Consider the following 21,155-nt stretch of genomic DNA (forward strand, 5'->3'; position numbering starts at 1 on the left):
TAGGGCTGGATGGGTCTGTGGCTTCTGGAGGGAGAGCAGCTAGAGAAAGGGTCCCCTCCTTTCACATCCTCTTCTCACAGGAATGCAGGTTTGGGGCTGCACATGGGCATTTGCATTTTGGTGCATCCAGGCAGCCTCTTCCCTAGGAAGATGGGAGCCTGGGAGCCCCATCACGGCCCCAGGCAGGCAGGCTGTCTGCACATATGTGCACACTCTCTCACACCTGCAACACATACCCATATGTGTGTGCCAGGCCTGGCTGTGGAGTAGGGAAAGGAACTCAGACACCATTCTCATTGGACAAGCTTAAAACACAACGTGGCTCATTTTTATTGTATCTCAGAAAAAAAAAACATTCCCTTCAGAAGGAAAGGCAGTTAGATAGGGCCTCTACCTGGGCAGCTCTGAGCTCCCCAGGCTAACCCATGCTGGCCAGCCCCGACATCCTCCCCTGCGCCCACGCTCTGGCACGGCTCCATTACAACTCGCTGTCCTCGAAGGAGACGTGCATGACAGCTCATGGCAGCGGGAGAGGGCTGCCTGGGTCTCCCTGGGCCAACTCCTGGTGCCAGGTTAGCAGCAGAGCTGAAACAGAGCCAGCAACCAGGCAGGGAAGATTAAAAGGGTTTCCTCACACTTACATTTTCTCCTGGAAAAAATAGTCAAACGCCACCTCTGAGCACAATAGCTCCTGAATCCTTGGAAAGTCTGGGGAGGGTGGTGTGTGTGTGGCAGGGGGGCCTTTTGGAACCACTCCCCAGCCTCAGGCCAGCCAACCTGCTCTGCCACAGCTGCTCTGCGGAGACAAGGTGGCACTTCTAGGTGCTTCTGGAGTTGGGGACCAGCCCTGGCCAGCCAAGATGCTCTCGTGCTGGGGCTCTGGCCTGATGCAGGGCCTCCCAGCATGAAACGTCCACTTCCTCGGACTCCAAACCCTTCCTTCTGGGCCTCATGCTGCTCCAGCCGGGGCTCCCTCCTCAGTCCAAAGTGGAAACCGGCCATGAGAAGGGTCTCCGGCACATGCACTCTTCTCTCAACGTGACTGGTTCCACCAACCAGGAAGAGAAAGATTTCCTTCCCTTAGGAAGGGGCAGACTCAGTGGTTCATCAGGACACTCCTGCTCCATCCTGGGCTTGGGGACCCTCGAGGCCCAGGGACTCTGGGCACTCTCCCTTGAGCTCCTGTCTGAGGAGCTCCACGTCTGGGAGGCCCATGTCCCGGTGGGACTCACGGGCACTCCCTCCACTCAACAGCCCCAGGGTGTAGCCATTGGGTCGCCGCTCAGGCTGGGGGGCACTGCCGTTGGCCCACACCCCAGGAGGGTGGCCATTGAGGCGGAGGCTGATCTGCTCCGCGTCGCTACTGTGAGCTGCCAGGGCCCGGGCACTGGTGCCACCTGCTTTGAAGGGCTCCCGCTGCCTCAGGATGTGGCTGCGAATGATCTTGCGGAAGGTCTGGCGGAACTCGCGGATGCGGTAGGCATAGATGAAGGGATTCACCACGGAATTGGTGTGGGAGAGGATGATGGTCAGGTACATGAGCCAGGGTGGGGCGTGGCTGCACTTGGGACAGAAGAAGGTGAAGCAGTTGATGATGTGCAGTGGCAGCCAGCAGAGGGCGAAGAGCCCCACAATGATGGCCAGTGACTTGGCAGCGTGGACCTCCTTCTGCAGCGTGGACCGGGCTCGCTCCCCCGGCAGAGGCTGGCTCTCCATCTGCTTCAGCTGTCGCCGGGCTGCCAGGAAGATCCGCAAGTAGACACCCAGCATGAGCAGCAGGGGCACCAGGACACAAGCAAAGAAGTTGTAGTACACCATGTAGTTCATGGGGACCACGTCCTCGAAGAGACAGGCCACCTGGCCCGCCCTGCAGCCCTGCGAGTGGTTTCTGCCCTCCTGCTGACTGCAGTTGTTCCAGCCTAGCATGGGAGTCAGGCCGATGGCAAACGATAGCACCCAGCAGACTGCAATGATGCCCTTGGCCCTCGTGCCTGTCACCAAGCCATTGTACCTGGGGAGAGGAGACCAGCATCAGAGGCCTGGGAAACCAGGGCTTAGGAAGGGCCAAGAGTCAGAAACCCAGAGCAGCAACCTGTACCTCATCCACTGGCTGTGAGGTCTTGCACCAGTCACTTCCTGCCTCCTAGCCTCAGTATCCTCTTCCGTTCAGAGGAGGGCCAAGCCTGGCCTTTTCTCACAGGAGGTAACAGGAGAGCAGGCACCCTGGAAAGGGAGACCACTGCACGGACGTCCAGATGATTTTTGAATAGTATTACGAGTAGTCCTGGGACTTAATTAGTTTGGTTTGAAGGAATTAGTAAGTGATTCTGGGGGGGGTGAGGAGGGGAGAAGTTATAACCTCCATGTTGATCTCAGTCGATGCTACAGTGGGTGTCCCTTTATTTAGAGTGGGAACGGGTCAGGAGGGTACTCGCTGGCTGGGAACCAAACCAGCCAGATCAAACCTGTAGGTGGTTCACATCTCTTGTGCTTATGCTCTTCCTTCCCCACTTGACTTAGGGTCTCCAGAAGCCCCTAAGGAGAGGTGGTACAGGTGGGAAAAGGAGGGGTGGAGGTCCCGGGCCCAATGAGATACCCCCTCTCCCTTCCAAATTCACCCACAGCCCTCTGGAGAGAGATGAGATCAGTATGTCTTAACATTTATATAAGCCTTAACATTCAAGAGGAAAGAGTTGCATGAGATTCTAAGGTCCAGAGAGGAGAAGTAGTCTGCCCCAAATCACTCAGTACTCTAGAGCACCAGACTCAGTTCCAGACTCGGGGAGTGGCCTGATCTGCTGGCTCAGAAGCTGACCTCAGGCCAACAAAAAAGGGTGGTATCGTTTTTATTAAAAGAAAGGGCAATCAAAAAATCATCTCCCTGACTGAGGAAGGTGACCTCAGTTATCTCTGAGGGATGACTTTGCATTTAACGGTTTTGATTCCGGCAACACAGACTGCCTTCCTCTGTACCTAGTAAACCCTACCCATCCTTTCTAAGTTCAGGTTAGATAGATCTCAGAGAAGTTTACTACCCAAGCTCAACTAATCCCTACCCAATCTGGGCTCCCAAGGCTGGGGGCCCCTTGGGTCCCTATATCCATCGCTGCATTACCATCACTGAGACAGGACATAGTAGGTGTCAAGGAAAAACATGCTTAATTCTGGAGCTGGAAGTATCCATAGAAACTAGCCCATGGGGTAGCAAACACAGGGGCCTAGAGGTTACAAATGTGTGAGGCAGGCAGGCTGGTGGGTATTTACCCTGTATGCAGGAGGCAGCTGATACCACTCAGCCACCCCCTCCCCCACCCCCACCATTTAAACTTGCCCAGTGCTGCCAGATCTCAGGAGGGTCTGGGAGCTGATTTTTCTGGGTAAAACCTCCCATGGTTTAAATTTTGTCAACTGATTCAAATTAAGGGAAAAAAACCCACGGTGGCCTCTGACCTCTAGTCTATTCCAACCCTCTCGTTTTATAGGTAAAGAAACTGAGGCCCAAGGAGAGGAATGGACTTGCCTGGACATTCCAGGAATCCAGAGGCAACTCGGGCCAAGGTAACTTCCTCATTTCTGAACCCAAACAGTAACCTAGCAGGACCGTTCTCCCGAGCTCTGCAGCCCCATTCACTGGGGGCTTGGGTGCCTGCAGCAGGAAGAGGGTCATGGACTTGCCCATTTCTGTCAAGCCACAGAGAGCCTATACTGCCCTATTTCCTGTTCTGGAGCTTCAAACGTGAGGTCACAGGTTTTTTTTTTTTCCATATATTACTTACATAGCACTTGCTCTGTGCCAGGCACTGTTTTTAGTACTGTACAAATAGTAATTTATATGATCTGATTGAATAAGAGGTTATTTTAATTTTTTAAATATTTATGTGTTTGGCTGCACTGGGTCTTAGTTGCAGCATGTGGCATCTTCATCGTGGCACGTGGGCCCTTAGTTGTGGCATGTGGGATCTAGTTCCCTGACCAGGGATCGAACCTGGGCCCCCTGCATTGTGAGCTCGGAGTCTTAACCGCTGGGCACCAGGGAAGTCCCAGGAGGCTATTTTAATGTTGATACTTTTCTGAAGAAAAGCATATTCCCTCTGGGTTCTAGCGATGGTGCATTCTTGTTTAGCCATGTTGTCACTGCCTCTCTGAGCCTCAGTTTCCCTATCTGTAAAATGGGACTAAGAATCTGGGGCTTGTGAGCACTGTCCCATGAGGGCAGATTGTAGAATTGTTGGGTGAAAATTATAGGGAGATGGATTGTGGCTCAGGGTAAATGAGCTATTCACAGGAGAAATGGACTGCCTCAGGCAGTGGTGAAGCTCCTGTCATTTGAGGCAGTCAAGCAGAAGCAAGCAGTAATAGGGATGGTGTAGAAGATCCTGGAGGCCACCTGCTTTGGGGATTTTCAAATTGTTCTCCAGCAGCAACCCTTCTCACCTGCATTCTCAGGCAATCACAGAATTGGAGCTGCCGAGGAAGAGAGGAGGCTTAATAATATTCACTGAATGAATGAACTGGGGGGGAAGCCAGGGCCCAGCCTGAAGGCTTCTGGGGACACGGTTTGAAAATTCCTGTTTTGTCCACTTGTCTACATTTAGATGAGGAAACCTAGGAGAGGAAGTCTGCCACTGCATTCCGAAAAGAAAGCTCCTCCTGTCCTGGGGGCAGAAACAGAAACACATTGATAGCACTTGTCTCTGTATGCAAAGGATGTCTGGAAGGATTCCCAACACTGCCTTCCAGGAAGGGAGCTGAGGTGGGGCAAGGGGGACAGTTCTTTACCATATATGCTTTTGTTCTTTTTTGATGTTGTAATACATGCAGGTATTATTTATTTTAAAAAGATACCAAACAGATTAATTTTGTTATTCGAAAGAAAGCCTCTTAGGCTTAGAGCCCTGGACCCAGGCTCCCAGGGGACTGGATCAACATTAGGGCCCAGATGGAACCATGGCCAAGCCACAGCCTGGCCCAGCAGCATCTCCCATCCCCTGAGCTGTGTCTGTGACTAAGGCAGTCACATCTTGCCCTCCTGGGCCTCAGACATAGACTGCCTGCCTGGTGGGGGGGGGGGGTGCCAAGGCCATCCAGGGTCATGCTCTGCTGTTCTGGGGAGCCCAGAAGTGTCATAGGAAGCCAGTGCCAGAACCACATCCCCCGCGTTTAGAGGTGTTTCTGCATCCCTATGTCCTCCAGCTCACAGGCTGCCCCTTCCTGGGGGCTCCCCATTACTTACATTGGGGGCTTACCCTATGATCCAATAGTACGCCCCACAATTCAGGTTAGGGCTTCCCGTGCATTTGGCCTTCAGTCAGGAGAAGGCGGAGCTTTCCTAAGTTGTCCAAAGGAGCCACTGACCTACAGCTAAAACCCAAACTCCCTCCCAAGCATGGGAAGGCCTGAGCCAGCCTCACAGCCTCCCTGTAGGCCTGTTCTCCTCTCTGTCACCTCTCCCTGGCCCAGAGCCCACATGCTTATTCCTTCCCTGTGGCCTTTGTCCAGGCTTGGCCCCCTTCTGTTACCCCTTTCCCCACACACGCCAATGCCCATTCCAACGCATCCCCAGCAACCCATGGCGTCACCTCCTGCAGGGAGTCCTCTCTCCCAGTCCTGCCCCCTTAGAAGCCAGGGTACTCAGGTTTTGTTCCCTGGAGCAGTTCACCACACAGGACTCTGCTGCCCCATAAGAAGGCCTGTTTCCCGAAGGGAGAGAGCAGTCAGAAGGGGCTAAAGTGAGAGATGGGAGACAAGGGGTGTGGAATTCCCCTGGGAAAAGAAAGCCTTTGTCACCCTGGGAATTCTGTCCTCTGGGGACATGGAGAGCTCCCATCCCTGCCTCTGTCCAGGCCCTGCCCTAGCCCAGTAGGGTCCGTGCACTTGGGAAGGAGCACATAAGATTTTTCTGAAACTGAATTCTTTTTAAAAAAAAAGAAAAATTAATGGTGAACGGTGCAGGCCTGGAGCTAGGCATCCAGAGCATCGGTCAGAGGCTGGACTTCAGGTTAGCCAAATGGACTTACTGAGTGGATCAGGAAACAGCACACAGGAGAGACTGGATTCCAGCTGGAAGGGGACAGAGGAAGGGGGGCAGGAATGGGCACCCTGAGCCAGGCAGCAGTCCCAGAGCTGCCCCGGGTTACCATCTGCCTCCATCTAGTCCCCACTCATGCCCAGCTTGCTCTCAGGAGCCCCACACGGACAACTTTACACACCTCGTTCTCCCAGCCCTCGCCAGCCCAGTACCCTTGAGGAAGAGGAAAGTGGAGGGACCCAAGGGGACCTGGAGCAGGGTGAAGGGCCCTGGAGTCCCTGCGTCTGGAGACACTTTTCCTTCTCTGGCTCTGGCCTCCCCACGAGTAACAGGAGGGTCATAACATCCTCCTGGCCACAATGCCGGCCGAGAAGATCAAAGGAGACGCTGAGCCAACATCCTCTGGCAAACGTGGAGCTCTCTGCCCCAAGCAGGGTTGAGCATCATCACCACCATCATCCCATTGGCTCCCTAACCCAAGACAGCCAGGCTGACCCTTCTAAGCCCTATCAAGTGGAGCTCAAATGGCCAAGGTCTGGGTGGAACTAGGTCCTGCTCTGGAAGACTGTGGGAATTGGGCAGGCAGATGGGGTTGGGAGGGGGGGCCAGGTCCATAGCTCTGAACCTCCAGCAGCTTCAGAAAGACCTGAATCTCCATCCACCCCACCCTGCCATCCTTCCTCAGGGACCCATCACTCCAGTCCACTCACTGGGCCCTCAGAACACCTTTGTGAGCTCAGAGGGATAGAGACCTGGCCCCTTTTATAGATGAAAAATGGGCCCAGAGAGAGGCAGCTGACTTTCCACAGTCACACAGCACGTCCCATCCTCTTGCATCAGGGAGGATGGGACTTTTGAAAAACAGAGACAAGAAAAAGAAGCCAAGGAAGGCCCTTTAGATTGAGACCAGCAGCTCTGATCTCTCCCTCGAATCTACTGCTCCTTGAATCAGGGAAGAAATTGAGAACGACACCTCTGCTCCCCACTGAACATTCTGCCAGGGCCGGCCCGGCCCAGCCCACACTGGCCTGGCCCCGAAGTGGACACCAATCAATCAGCCTGGGAGCCCTGAGGCCTCTGTGTCCTGGTCGAGCCTGGACTCTGGCTCTGCCTGTTTAGGCTGGTCCTCTATTAGGACCAGCCAGAGTCCCCTTTTCTTTTGACAAGGGTCCTAGGCTGTCCCGAGACAAAGTATTCTGGGAGGGCCACACGGGGCCCAGGCTCCTTCCTTTATTTAAGCAGCATGATGAGGGTGTCTGCTTTTCCCTTAGAGCCCAGGTGGCCCAGGTTCTGGGAGACAGGGGCCACCCTATGACCAGCTCCCAAAAGACTGAAGTCACCGAGGGTGGCAGTCATGTTTCTTCCCAGGCCCAGTCCTGACTGTGCTACCAACTCATTGCGTAGCCCTGGGGGCTGACTCCCTTCTCTGAGCCTCATTTTTCCATCCATAAGATGAGAGGAAATGACCTCTAAGGGTGCCCCTGGGTTTGACACTCTATATTTCCATTTGCTCATTGAGCCTGTTCCCTGTCCTGGCTGGGGCACCCTCAGCCCAGCGTGGGGCTGGTGGGACTACTCTGGTTCAGAGAATTCGCCACTGGATGGGGGCACACCATCCTCTGAGACCTCCCTCAGGGCCTGCAGCCATCTAGGCTGTGGAACCCAGCTCCAGGGTGGAGGGGCGAGGAGGTGGGGCAGAAGGCCCCCAGGCTGGCCCCCAGGTGGGGAGGGACACACTTCCTAGCCCTGTCCATGGGTCGGTGGTGGTAGGTGGAGGCTGTCTTTAAGTGAACTCAGCCTCAGGGAAAGTCTTTGTTTACACAATACATGGCTGAAGTCATTTCACAAAAGTTTCACCATAAAAACCCCCATCCACCAGCCAGCTCCCGTCCCCCATGAACACTTGGTGACTGAGCAGCACAGAATTTGCATAGAGGTCCAAGTGACTCACGAAGGCATTTGACCAAGTCACTTCCCCTCTCTGGGTCATTTTCCTAATGTGCAAGCTGCAGGGCAGCCTGGAGGAGCTGGAGGAAGGCAGGAGGGTAGGTGGGTGGGCTTCTAGCTCTCAGGTCCTGTGGTTTCCCGTGGTGCCCACCCTGCCCCACTGTCATGCTGTGTGAAGAACGCCCCAGATGCACCCACCCAGGCCTGGGCTGCACATATCTGCCAATAGCCAAAACACGGCAGCCTCACCCATGTAGCCCGGGGAGCCTGGGAAGGACCAGCCTGCCCTGTGCCCACAGGGATCAGCTGGTGTGGCACAAGTGCTGGCCATGTGCCAAGCCCTGGGCAGCCCCAGACTGAGCCCCATGGCCCTGTCCTCAGCTCAACACACTGACCCCAGACCAAATCCTGACCCCAAGTTCACCCTGACCCCTGGTTCACTCTGATCCTGGCACAGACCAGACCCTGACACAGGGAGCTTTTTCACAGATGTGGCCCCCAGCATGAGGTGTACCAGGGAAGAGAACGTGGCTCACCGGAGTGGGATGCGGATGGCGATGTAGCGGTCAATGGCGATGGCCAGGAGGCTGAAGATGGAACTCTGCGTGAGGACTAGCACGAAGCAGGCGAAGAAGAGGCAGCTGTGGCAGGCGGCACAGAACCCCGTGCTGATGGTTATGGCAAAAGGGATGGCAAGGACCCCCACGGCGATGTCGGCTGCCGCCAGGGATACCACAAAGTAGTTGGTGACGTTCTGCAGATTGCTGTTCAGCCACACAGCCCAGCACACCAGCACGTTGCCCAGGATGGCCAGCACGGCAATGGCCAGCTCCACCATGATGTACACCGAGGAGCCCATGTTGGGCACAGCTGCAGATGGGCAGGGTCAGCAAGGACGCAGGCCAGGCCAGCTCACGGTCCATAGCTGCAGCACAGCTGGCCTGCCCAGGCCCTGAGCCCCTTCACAGGAGCCAGGAGCGTCCCTGCCGTTGGGGGGGCCCCCCAAGGGCTTTTCACAGCCAACTCCGAGTCTTCAGAAACCAGGCCCTCTCCAGGGGCTCTGGCGGCATCTTGGCTCAGCTCAGCTTCAGAGTTCCTGTGGTACCTGCCAAGGGAGAAGCCGCGTGAGGAGGTGGACCACTGGCAGGGGCACAGCTGAAGATTCCCAGGGGCAGCCCTCAGCCCCGGTTCCCCAACGCCCTCCCCACAGGCCAGGCATCAGCCTGAGGACGACCTACCGTGCCCTGCCTCTCCCACCTGAAACAGAGGGCCAGGGATCAACCCCAGTCTGTTTTTCTTCCAGAGGAGCCGAGAACTTTCAGAGTTGAGTCACTTGTGTTGGCCCCTAGGCTTAGCTTCTCAAGCCTTCTGGGGCAGCTCTGCCAGTTTCCTGGGTCCCTGAGCTCACCACTACCCCATGACCCTCCCTCCTGGAAAGGCCTCCTTAACCCCTGGATCTCCCAGGGCCACCCACCTTCTCTCTCAGCCAGCTTCAGTCTGCTCCATCCCCCTGAGAGCGCTCCCCGGGGACTACCAGCACCTACCTATGCTGCCCGCATAAGGAACAGGCCCAGAGACCCCAGAGCTCTGATCTGGGAGGATCTGGTGGCCCTCTGGTCCTGTCTCCCACTGCTGGCAGGTAAGCCCTCTTGCCCTCACTGGTGGTGCTGCACAGAGTGTTGGAGCAGGCACAAAGGGAGCCCGCCCCTCAGCAGCCCCCGCCAGCTGACTGCACATCTGGGAGGGGCGGCCGCCTCGCCTCCCCCCTCACTCCCTCCTCCCACACCTGCTCCCCAGCCTGGCTGGTGCGCTCAGCCAGGCTTGCCTGGGGACTGCGGGCAACAATGTTTTTCCTTTCTGGGCCTCAGTTTCCCCACTGATACAGTGGGGAGGTTGGACCCCAGTAGCCTCTGGGGGCCATTTCAGCTCTCACTCATGATTCTATGAGAAGGGAGTGAACACATTTGAAAGGGCTCCCCCAGTCAAAATGTCATAGAAATGTAAAGAATTAGTGACACCCAGTAGAAGCAAACCCCCAGGGATCCCCCTTGAGCTTGTGAAACAGTCTCTATCGCCCCTGCCAGTCCAGGGGCCTCTCCCCATCACCTCTACCTCCCCCTTGTCACACTCACGTGTGCTGCCCAGCAGTGTCCTCCATGCCAAATCCACCCCCTCCTGCAGTCCTGGGCTTTCATGGTCCAGGTGCACATGGATAGTGGCTGCCGCCTGCCTGGGAACAAAAAGCCTGAAGCTGCCTTTCAGGCCCACATGTGGGCTCGGGGTTGCATCCCCCCTCTCTCTTCCAGGATACGAGGGATCAAGAGGACTGGCAACCTTGGGAGAAGTTTGCTTATTGTCCCTGCCTGTATTCCAAGGGCCAGGCTCCCCCCACCCTGTCCAGGAGGTGATTTAGAGCTGCAATAAATGACCCCAAGTTTCCTTCTAACTCCGATCTACCTCAGGTGGCAGGAGCTGGGTGGGCACGGAGAGGTACAACAGAGAGGCGTCCCCCATGCCCACTGGGAGGCTTGGAGGGGAGTGCCCAGCCCCAGGAAGCCGGAGAGAGAAGAGGAGGCCGAGCTCCTGAGAACCCAAGGGGTTCCTGCAGCCCACGTCTTCTCCCAGGCCTGGCAGGAGCCTGCCTCCAAGGGGCCATGGACAAGTCCCACCGAGCCCCTGCTGTGCACAGGGCATTTGCCAGCCAGCTACTTACAAAGCATGTCACTGGCGGAGGTAGGGCAGACCAAGTCTCCTGGTGCCAACTCTGGCCACACAGTGTCCCTTGGTGTTCCCGGCCTGCAGCCCAGAGTAGCATTCACCAGGGGCACCCTGACTGCAGAGGCTATGTGTCCAGTGTCTCGTCCTCGTTCTGCAGGAGTGAAGTGACAGCCCCAGAGCTGCCTCCCATCTGGGGGCCTCCCAGGTTCAGCACCACCAGCAGCGGGCCACTGTCCAGTCAGGGCCAGCAAGCCCCAGGGACCCTGCCTCCTACCACCAGTGAGCCACCCATCCACCTTCCTGGCCTCCGGACAACCCCCCGCCATCCTTCTTACCCTGGCCTCAGCCTCTCCTGGGGAATCTGCATTGACAGAGACACAGCCTCTGCCAGTCCAACCAGCCCAGGCTAGAAACCTGACTTGGCCCTAGGCCATCATCCAGATTCAGAGGGTGCTTCCCAGGGTCAGATAAGGTGGGGCCACCAGTGATCCACCTGACCCAGATAAGTACCACGTTTTTGTGGAGCTGAACGTGGGCTGTCTGGCCCCACTGCCTGGAGCCCTACTGATGGGGTCACATCATTAGCATCTGCTCTGGATGTTGGGCTGACTCCATGTGGGCTGGGATGCCCAGCATAGAAGGGTGTTTGGGGACCCTAACCCAAGCCCTCTGTTTGGTGAGGTTCTCCTGGCAGACTCGGGACCCCTAAATCCTTGGGGCTTCCCCATCACCTTCTGTACTGTGGGCTCTCAGGCCTCACAGCACCTGGTACCAGCACCCTTCCTGACTAAGCTGAAGGCACCTTCCTACTGTCCAGCAAGCCTTGGGTACCTTCCCAGTCTCACTGGATACAACAGACCCTCCAGCCCAGGTCAGCCCTGCAAGGAGCCAGACACACCCCTGCCAGCTGGGTCTGGAAGGCTGCCTCCCTGCACACTGGGCTCCCCATCAGCCTCTACAGCTTTCCTGCAGGCCCTCCAGCAGCTGCCAGCACATCCCGGGTTGAAGCTTGCCTGGCCACACAGGCAACCTGGTTATCTGCCAGACTAGAATCTCCCAGCCCCAAGCAGAGCACATCAGTGGCGCCCAGGGCACTGCGGGGTGAGCAGGGCACGGAGGTAGCTGGGAGGAGGTTGGAGCTTCCCAGCTGTCAGACCGCAAATCAGCCCAGGGTTGGGGGTGCCCTAACTTGGGGCCTTTGCCAGAGTTTTGTAGTAAAATGCTCCCATGATGGCCTGTTTTAAGGTACTAATGAGTCACTGACAGGAACTGGGAATCAATGTACACAGTCAGCTGGGGAAAACAAGGCTCCAGCCACCACTGAGCCACCAAGCCCTGTGCTCTCCCAGGGCCCACCTGCCCGGACTCCACTCCAGACCCTCTACAATAGTTTGCACGGCCTGCTTGGGAGCTCAGGAAATGAGGGTGCAGAGGTCTGTGGGTCATCTGTGTTCTCACTGGCTGGCCCCATGAACTTCACTCTACAGATGAGGAAGCTAAGGCTCAAACAGGCTAATGCCCTCCCAGCTTTACCATGAGCATAAAAGGGTGGAACAGAGCTGGGAGAATGCCCATGAAAAACAGCAGCAGCAAGATTTCCTAGGGCCTCCTGGCCCCTCTCTGCTTTCCTCCCTTCAGAGGCCTCCTAGAGCAAGAGTGACAGGAAGGTTGGAGGCCCAGGGGGAGGGGGCTGGGGGCGGGGCCAGGATCTGGCAATTTCCTGTTCCTCTCTGTTGGCTCTAATTAATCCTTGAGTCATCTGTTGCTAGCCAAGAGAGGAAATGAAATATTAATAATGTAATATTTCCTTGTGATTGTCCCTTATTGGGGACAGGGCAGAGGGCAGAAGCCATCCCATACAGATCAGAGTTACATGCTGGGGAAGGTGCATGATAAGCCTCAAAAGGACAAACCCACAGGATTCCCCAGCAGTTAGACTCAAAACTGCTGCTGCTTCCCGCCTTTCTCCTTACCCTCACCAGTCTGGCCACTTTAATTAAAACTCCATTTAATCAAACCCGCACATTTCCTGGCTCCTTGTACATCAGACTAGCAAGGCTTTCTGTACACATGCCCACATGGTGGCTGTACCCCCCAGAGCCCGGTGGATAGAAGTGCCCGCCAACTTCCAGGCAGGACCCCTGCACACCTGCTCCTGAGTGCAGCTAAGGGCAATGTACCAAGGCCAGCCTAGCGCCTTGTGCCTGTTGCAGCCACACTGGGCCTGTTCCTGGGTTCCAGAATCCCAGCCTGAGAATCCTCCACTACTTTCTCACAGCAGATGTTTCCAAGTACCTACTCTGTGCCAGGCAGCATCCCAGCTGCTACAGCACAGGGAGCTTTGTGCCACCTGCTGCTAAGCCTGACCCCAACAGGCCCTGAGCCCACAGTGGGGGGCCTTAAGGCAGAGTTGTCCCAGGAGACTGTCCTGAGAGCTGGCTACTACCCAGGTGTGCAGGTCACTCCCCACTTCCAAGACCTCAATATAGAGATTAATTCATTCCAGAGATGAAGATAATATAGTAATCTAATAATTTTCAAAGACATTTAGGATCTTCAAAGAGATAAAGGGGTAGTATCCATAAACAAGAATGAGAATTATTGGCAGAACCAAAGCAAGAACAGGCAAATATGAACGAGAAATAATATAAAAATCCTGGAAATGAAAAACAGAAGGATTGAGGAGAACACAATTGATGTGTTGTCATGTGCATACAGTTTGAGGAGACAGTTGGGGATCTGAAGACCGCACTGTGGAATTCTCACCCAAACCTCAGAGCAGGTAGTTGAAAGAAATGGAAGGTAGACTGAGCAGCAGCACCTCAGTGGGAAGGGAACTCAGTGGAAGAGTGGAGAGGTCAACAAGCAAAGGAGAACTAGCTGGACAGGCAGCTCAGCTCTGCCCCAACCACAAGCCCTCCAGTGGCCTTTAGAGTGGCCCAGGCCTGGGCACAAGACTCCCAAACCCCAGGACCCTGGGACCGGCCAGGCCCCTCTCCGAACCCATCAATGAGAGCAGGGCCATCTCCAGTGTTGCCTGGAGGTGAGCATCCTCTGTGTCATGGCACATCTTCCCTCCCTCTCTCCCTCCCTGCAGGGTTGCTAGCAGCTCCAACTTCAGGAACCTTGTGAGGGCTGGGCCCCAGGTACCCTGGCAGGCACCAGTGGTGTCCCTTCCCCCATGGCCCCTGGGGTGTGCAGCTGCTGCTTTCAGAGCCTGGGGGCAGGATGTGGGCAGGACTGGGGCTGAGAGCCTACTCCCTGCACTGAGCCCAGCCCCCAGAGCAGCCTCCACATCAGCAACGCCTGGAGCCGCAGGGCCTTTCTCCCTGCTGGGGGCCCAGAATCCCCCTTCCACCCCCTCGTGTCCAGGCCAGATGCCAGAGAGGCCACAGGCCCTGCCTCTTCCCAGCCTGACGTGGCCACTCACCCCCATGGGCTGCCTCACCTGACTCCCCCCTCCAAGGGGCCACTCCACACACAAAGTGCTACGTGCCCACCCTGTGTTGCAAGGAACCCAGATGGGGTCCCACTCCTGCTCCATCCCACACTCCCTGAGACCCTGAGCAAGAGGCTTCCCCTCTGGTACAGCAGGCCACAGTGAGACAACCTGCTCACCCACATGGCTCAGCACCCACACCTCTCAAGTGAATCTACTGGCATGACGACAGGCACTACCATGCCTGAAGAGGTCAAGATGGGGGGGGGCTTCTAAATGGCCCTGAGAACATAGACCCTAGTGGGCCTGGGGTGGGACCCTGACAGAAGGCTGGCCTGCTGAAGGGGCAGTGCCAGGTGCACAGCCTCAGGAGCTCCCAGAGGGTGGGTATGCTGAGGATGGGAGGCAGGCAGACCCACTTCTGGGGTCCCTGGGATGAAGATGTGATGATGCAGCCCTGGAGGCTGAAAGGAGAGAGCAAGAGGGTCAGCCAGACCAACTCCAGCACGGCCCTGCCACTGCTCCCTGGCCACTCAGTGGCCTCTGGTACCTGGCTTACGGTTTGCAGAGGCCACTGAGGGGCCAGGGGTGAATGCTCTGTGACAGATGGGCAGACACATACCAGCCCTGGGGGCCTCTGGGCAGAAACCATTACCCTGACAGCAGGGAGGCACCAGAGTGGCACTGACTGCCTCTCCATGGCGCACCAAGGCAGCCTTTCTTCCAGGTGACAGCTGGGCTGACGCGAGCAGCAGCAGAGGTGGGAACCGCAGAAAGACCCTGCCCAGCAACTTCTGAAACAAGCTTGTCCTGTGGAAGGGGTTGTGGGCCAGAGGAGTCTGGAAGGGCTCTCAGAGGAGGGGGTGTTCATGCTGGATTTGAAGGGTCAGGGAAGAGAGGAAAGGAGATTCCAGGCAAAGGCAACAGTCTGTGCAAGGCCCAGAGGCATGCCAGAGAAGGCCTGCGGGGGTCCTGGAAAGCTGAAGCCTCCTGCCTTCCCTCCCCCATCTCCCCCATCCACCATCCTGCTCCCCCAGCTAGAGTGAGGGCAGCTGAGCTTCTCCAGTCCCCATCAGGAGTCAGGATCCCATGGCTTCCACACTGTAGGGGCCCCTTGCATGATTCTGTGGGCAAGGGCTGGGGGACCTCTGCCACTAAACTGCTCCTTCCCACCACCCAGAGCTCCCAGCCCTGTCCAGGAGGTGAGCAGTCTCTTGGGAGGGCTCCCTGCATCCCAGCTCTGAAGTCCTGCCATTCCTCACTTCCCTTCCCCCATCTGGGCCCAGCACAGACTTCCAGGGGCCCACCCTTAGCACCGCACACCCACTGCTCCCTTCAGCCTCCAGACCATGGGGCAAACCCTCCCTTCTGTGGCCGCCAACATTTCCCAGGCCCAGATCCTTCCCTAGGGGCCGGAGCTCATCCTTTTGTCAACTTAGCACCTGACACCAGTGATCTCCTCAGGGTCCCCTGACACACACACCAAAACAACTTCTCAGCCCATCCTTCAAGCCCTTGCCTTCCCTCAGGCCGTGCTCGCCTTGGCTCTCATGTGTACACATCTTTCAGCAGACAGGACTGTGTAGGACCCCCACAAGACACTTGGGGTGGCAGTTCCAGCTCACTCAGAGTCAGGTGGCTCAGGAGTCAGGCAGGTTAAACGGGAGCAGGAGTTGCTGAGGGATTTCAGGTCACTGCTGAGGGCCACCAGGCGCTGTGGTCCTACACAGCAGACCTAGAGGCCCTACATTTTGCAGGGTGTGATGCCAGGTGCTTACTCCCAATCCACCTCCAGTCCACATGTCCCTCGGCCAACAGCGATCTCTTGTGGTGTCCCCCCCAACCCCATAAGGCTAAGAGCCTCCCTCCCAGGTTCCCAAGCTCAAGCACAGATCCCAATCTGTCCCCCACAACCAATGCCTGTCTCTCATTTACTCTCCACCGCAACCCTCGTTAAGCATTGCTTGCACCATCAGGCTTATTTTACAGATGAGAAGGCAGGTTTGCTGGGGCAATGACTGGCCCAGGGCTGCTCAGCAAGTGAATCAAGACTAGAACCCAGGTTTGGGCATGGAAGTCTCTGGGCCGTTGGGTTGCCTCTGAAGCCAGCCATTGCCCTCTTAGGCTGTGGATTCCTGGGGGCAGGACCAGTGTGTGGTCAGAGACCTGCACTTCCCAGGCCAGTGTGAGGAAGGCAACACACACGTCCACCAAAACCCACCTGGCCCAAAGCCTGTCTCCTGCCAGCCATGTCTGGGCTGCCCTCAGCCTCCCTGAGGCGATGAACAGAGAAGCCAGCTTAGCCCACAATCTGGTCTGCAATGAGGGGATAGGGAAGGAGGGGCAGTGGCCCAAGAGACACCAGGACCTGGGAGAGCCAGGGAAACCCTAAAGGGCAAGAGTAGAGCAAGGAGGTGTGGACAAGCCTCAGCGAGGAGCTCCCGCCATGGACCAGAACCTGGGAGGGGGCCTGGCCCATAGGACAGAGGCTTTCCAGCCCATCCAAGGCATCTAGGACCAGACCCCGCAGGACTAAGGAGGCAGCCCCTGATGCCACACAGCCTCCCTAGCCCACTGTGCTCCCAAGAACTCTCCATCATGGGCCCCAGGGCCAGGACACGCAGGGGCAGCCCTAGCGGCATAGAGGTGATATGGATTGTCTTCTGAGGGTGCAGAGGCTGGGAGTCGATGGAAGCTGGATAGCAGAGGCCAAGGAGAGGGCAGCCTGAGCTCCAGGTGGGAAAGGAGCACAGGCCTGTGGGTGGAAGCGGGCCTAGGTGCCGCCTGAGATGGGGAGGGAGAACCGGCACAAGGGGCCGCCCTAGTCCTCCCCCAGGGGTCAGCTCCAGTCCAGAGAAAAGGGGGTGGGGACTTCTCTCTTCTCTTTTCTCTCCTGCGGAGCCCTCGGCCTCCGCCTTCCTCCCATTGTACAGTCGGGGAAATTGAAGTCTAAAGCGCGGTGGCCGCGCCCGCAACGCAGACATCTCTGCTCCGCTGGCCCCGGCCCCTCCTTGATCCCCTGGGCATCCCGCGCCAAGTCCCTCGGGGGCCGCCACCATTCCCGCAATTCCTACGTCGGCTCAGGGCAGCCCGGCGGACGGCCAGGACAGTCCGAGGCGCGCCCCCAACCCGGCCTCTCCTGGGACCCCTAAGTCCGGTTCCCGCCACCAATGCCCACTGGACGCGCCCGCGCTCGGCCGGCGTTCGACTCCCCCTTTCTCGCTGCGCCCCAGGCGCTCGGACGCCGTCTGCTCACCCAGCTTCCCGGGAACACCTGGACGTTCGGCAGCTCCACCTGTGGAAGTTCTCGTCTGCGGGGTACGGCCCGCCCTGCTCAGGCCGGCCTCTGCCTCGAGCCCAGCCAGGCCAGGGCGCGCCCCGAGGGCTCATAGAGTACCCGGGCGGCCCGTGGCCCAGAACGCACCGGCGAGGTTCCCGCCCCTGCCGCTGGGGCCGCGCTCTCTCGCCCCTTCCCCTCCCCGCTTACCCTGCGCACCTTCCGGTCCATTTCAGGGTGGCCCAGAGGGTCTGCGCACCGTCCCCCGACCGGGCTTAGGGCGACAGCCGCACTCGAGCCGCCCCTGCACCCGCTGTTCCCGCCGCCGCCGCGGGCAGGGCTCGGACCCCGGCCCACGAACTCGCTCTCAGGTCGGCGGGAAGAGACGGAGCGGCGGGGCACCTGAGGAGGGGACCCGCGCCTCCCGCCCCCCAGTCCAGCAGCCTCCGACGGCCCCACGCTGCCCGGCCGCCCGCCCGGGACCCTGGGGACCCCGGACGCGGGACCCCACTGACCTGCTGCTAGCGCGCCGGCTCCCGCCGTCTCGGCGGCCGCTGGGTCTCCAGCTCCGGCCGCGCCGCCCGCGGGCGCCCCCTGCAGGGCGGCTTCCAGACCCGCGCGGTTCTCGCTCCGCCCCGCTGCGTGGGGAAACCGAGGCCAGGTGGCCCCGCCAGGGCGGCCAGCCCACAAGTCCGGCTGATGCCCGCCTCCCGCTCCGGCGCGCCCTCGCAGCTCTCGCGTCCGTTCAGGCCACTTCCCTCCGGACCACACCCCCTCCCCTTCGATGATTCTCTCACCCCTGGGTCCCAGAGCCACACTCCCTCCCCTCCTCCAAGAAGCCCCAGGCTGCCCCTGCCGCTTGGGTCCTCCCGGAGCCCTGCTGTCCCTCATCATCGGAGCTGAGTGGTCGGTACCCCTGTGTCATCCCGGGAAGCGTCCTGTGCCTGCTTCTCCTCAAATCTTTCCATGGATCCCCCAGTTCCTGAAGGAGAAAATTCGGCCTCATACCAGGGACCTCAGGGACACGCCTGCTAGTCCGGTCCACAGCCTTGCTCTCCCTCCCTAAGTCTGGTCCTGCGCTGCTGGGGGTGGAGGGTTGGTACCTCAGCTCAAAGATGCCTCTAAGAAGTCAGCCCCAATTCCAGTGATCCCTCCAAGAACTCCTCAGCTCCGGTGCCTGGTCAGGTCCTTCCCCCTCCCCAACTGCTCTGAGCAAAGAGAGGAGTCACCTTCTGCATCCCTGACTAACCTGGAATCTCAGACCCTTGCGCTGGGATTTCATCTTCCTCCCACCCCACAGATCCATGTTGTGGTGATTCCAAATTGGAAACGACCTCACATCCATCCAGCCCCAGTCCACCTTCAGACCCTTGAATCTGGACAGAAGTGGAGTAACCCCAGTCCTGTGCACAGCAGGACGAGCTGCTCAGAGGCCAGGGTGTTGGTGGCCAAGGGTTTGCAGGAACCTTGCATTCTCAAACCTCCTGGGACCAGCAGGGTCACGGTGGGGTGGGGTGGGGCAGAGAGGGGGTGTTGCTGGCCCCCAGGGTGGAGGCCAGTGGGAGCAGAGGCCGGAGGGAAGGGCGGGTGGGAAGTGGGAGCCTGCACAGGCACTTGGCCAGCTCCTCCATCCCAGGAGCAGAGCCCAAGGTACCAGCCTCCACTGCCTGGCAGCCTCCCCAGCTTGTTGCCGGCCCCATTCAGCCAGCTTGGATCCCCTGCTCCCCGTTTCCCCTGATGTCCAGTGGGCCCCTGTCTCCAGGCACAGGGAGGCAGAATAGGGCATGCTGGGAGGGGCTGGGACTCCAACATGAGAGAAAAACCTGAGACCTCATGGGAAGAGGCACGTGAGAATGTTCAAATTGGGAACCTCCCGTCCTTATTTCCAACCTCGTCAGCTGCCTTGCCCCCACCCCCCAGTCCAGGCTGTGGTCCAGCCCCAGCTGGCTCTGCCATCCTCCCCCGCACTCACCTCCACTGAGGGGAATCAAGACCTCGGCTGGGGTTGCCTTGGTTGCCTCACCTGTAAAATGGGACTATCGCCTTCCTGCCCTGCCTCCTCCTTAGCTGTGCCAGTCAGACCATGAGGAACCTGGGGAGGTGCTGTCCCACTGGGGGACCCTCCCCCCAGGCCCTTGGCTTCCCTCCCTTGCTTCTGGGCCATTACATGGGACAAACTCCTACAGCTGGGACAAAACCCTCCTGCCAACATCTGTTGGGCCCGTATTCACTCAAGTCCTCACTCAACAGACATGCAGGGAAGAGCTTGAGAGCCACCTGGGGCCCAGAGAGGACTATGGGGTTCATAGGGCAGAGACCAACACTCAGCCAATACTGGGGTCACTCTTGTCCCCTAGTCCCCAGCATGGGTCCCCATGAAGCTCTCCCCTGCCATTTCCATTCTGGGGCCCAATGGCCGTCCTGCCGAGACCTCCCCAGGTGTGGCCTGCCCCCACACTGGCTACATCCAGTGCCCAGGGGCTGAAGGCTTCATTTCTGTAGCTGGCCCTCAGGGCCAGGGTGCCAAAGCCCTTAGAGTTCACTCGTGGGGCCCAGTGGGAAGCCCCTCCTCGGTGTGGGTGCCCCAGGCCTAGGGTGGTCAGCAGGGCCTGGCTTGGCTCCAGGCCTGGAGCCAGCTCCCTAGGCCCTGGAACCCACATGGCCTTGAAGCAGCATGGTCCCCAGCCTTGCTCTCCAGCAGCCCCTGTTAGAGATGGGAGGGGGTGAGGGGGGGTTGCTCCAATGTTCTTGTGTCATTTGCCAGGTGCCTTTGTCCAGGTCCCCAGTGAAGCCATTGCCCAGAGAGCACATGACAGGAAGCAGGCACATGGGAGGGCTGTTCACGAACTCTGCCTCCCCCATGGAGCGGATGTGCGCCTCCAGGCCCTCCTGGGGAACCCTCTGCTGCCCCACCCCACAGGCCAGCGAGCCCCTTGCCCTTGGCCTTGAGAGTCCTCCTCAGGTGCCAGGCTCTGGGAGCCCTGCAGGCCTGAGGCAGCACCGAGGGTGATGGGCTCAGGGATGCCCTGGCCGGCCCCATCTACTACCTCCGGGCCCTTGGTTTCCCTGCCCAGCCTCAAGACAAGCCGTGAAGGCTGTGGGCACCCACCCTTCCTTCCCTCAAGGCCCGGCTCGGCAGGCGAGGCAGGGGGCCAGCTGGGCTCTCCCGCTCCAGAATTCCGTTCTCAGACTCCCACCCCCAACCTACTCCCGCGGGCTCTTTGTTCCTATCCAGGATGCACCTGGGTGGCCTCTGGCCCGATTGTTTGCTCTGGGGCCAGCTGGGCCAGAGAAAGGCGGCCAGCCCCAGGGTGAAGCACCCAGTGGGTGCCGGGGCCAGTGTCCCCAGGAACCACCAGGCCACCCTGAGGTGCTCACCAACTTCTCCTCTAAAGGAGCAGGCACCACACACTTCCTGGGGTTCTGGGATTGAGGAAGTGGGGGGACCTCACGGGACTCCAGTTTATACTCAGACTAAGGCCCCCAAAAAGCAGAATCACATGAGGAAGCTCTCCAGCCGCCCGTAGCCAAGCAGCTGCAGGACCACCCCATTCTCCAGCCCAGTCCTGGGAGGATGCTTCAGCCCACGATGACTTCTGGCGTCACACGGCAACCCTGCTGGGAACCCTGTGCCTCTGAGCTGACCTGGGTGCATCCCTTGGATATGGAAACTGAGGCCCAGATGGGAGTGGGGCCTTGTCCTGGACAATGGTGGCAGGGACAGCCCCTGGCATGCGAGGCTTGTC

General features: G+C 58.5%; 1 protein-coding gene across 1 annotated transcript; it reads right to left on the minus strand.

Moving 5' to 3' along the window:
- Nucleotides 1–306: 306 nt before the first annotated feature.
- On the minus strand, nucleotides 307–9,070 carry ADORA2A (adenosine A2a receptor). Its single transcript, XM_082853586.1, has 2 exons — nucleotides 8,512–9,070; nucleotides 307–2,011 (listed from the first exon to the last, which is right to left on the minus strand). Exons 1-2 carry the CDS (start codon nucleotides 8,832–8,834, stop codon nucleotides 1,108–1,110), a joined length of 1,227 nt encoding a protein of 408 aa, XP_082709712.1. The 5' UTR covers nucleotides 8,835–9,070; the 3' UTR covers nucleotides 307–1,107.
- Between the last annotated feature and the right edge of the window lie 12,085 nt (nucleotides 9,071–21,155).

The sequence above is a fragment of the Leucopleurus acutus genome, assembly GCF_964270905.1.
Source record: "Leucopleurus acutus genome assembly, chromosome: 13".
In the NCBI taxonomy this organism is placed as follows: Eukaryota; Metazoa; Chordata; class Mammalia; order Artiodactyla; family Delphinidae; genus Leucopleurus; species Leucopleurus acutus.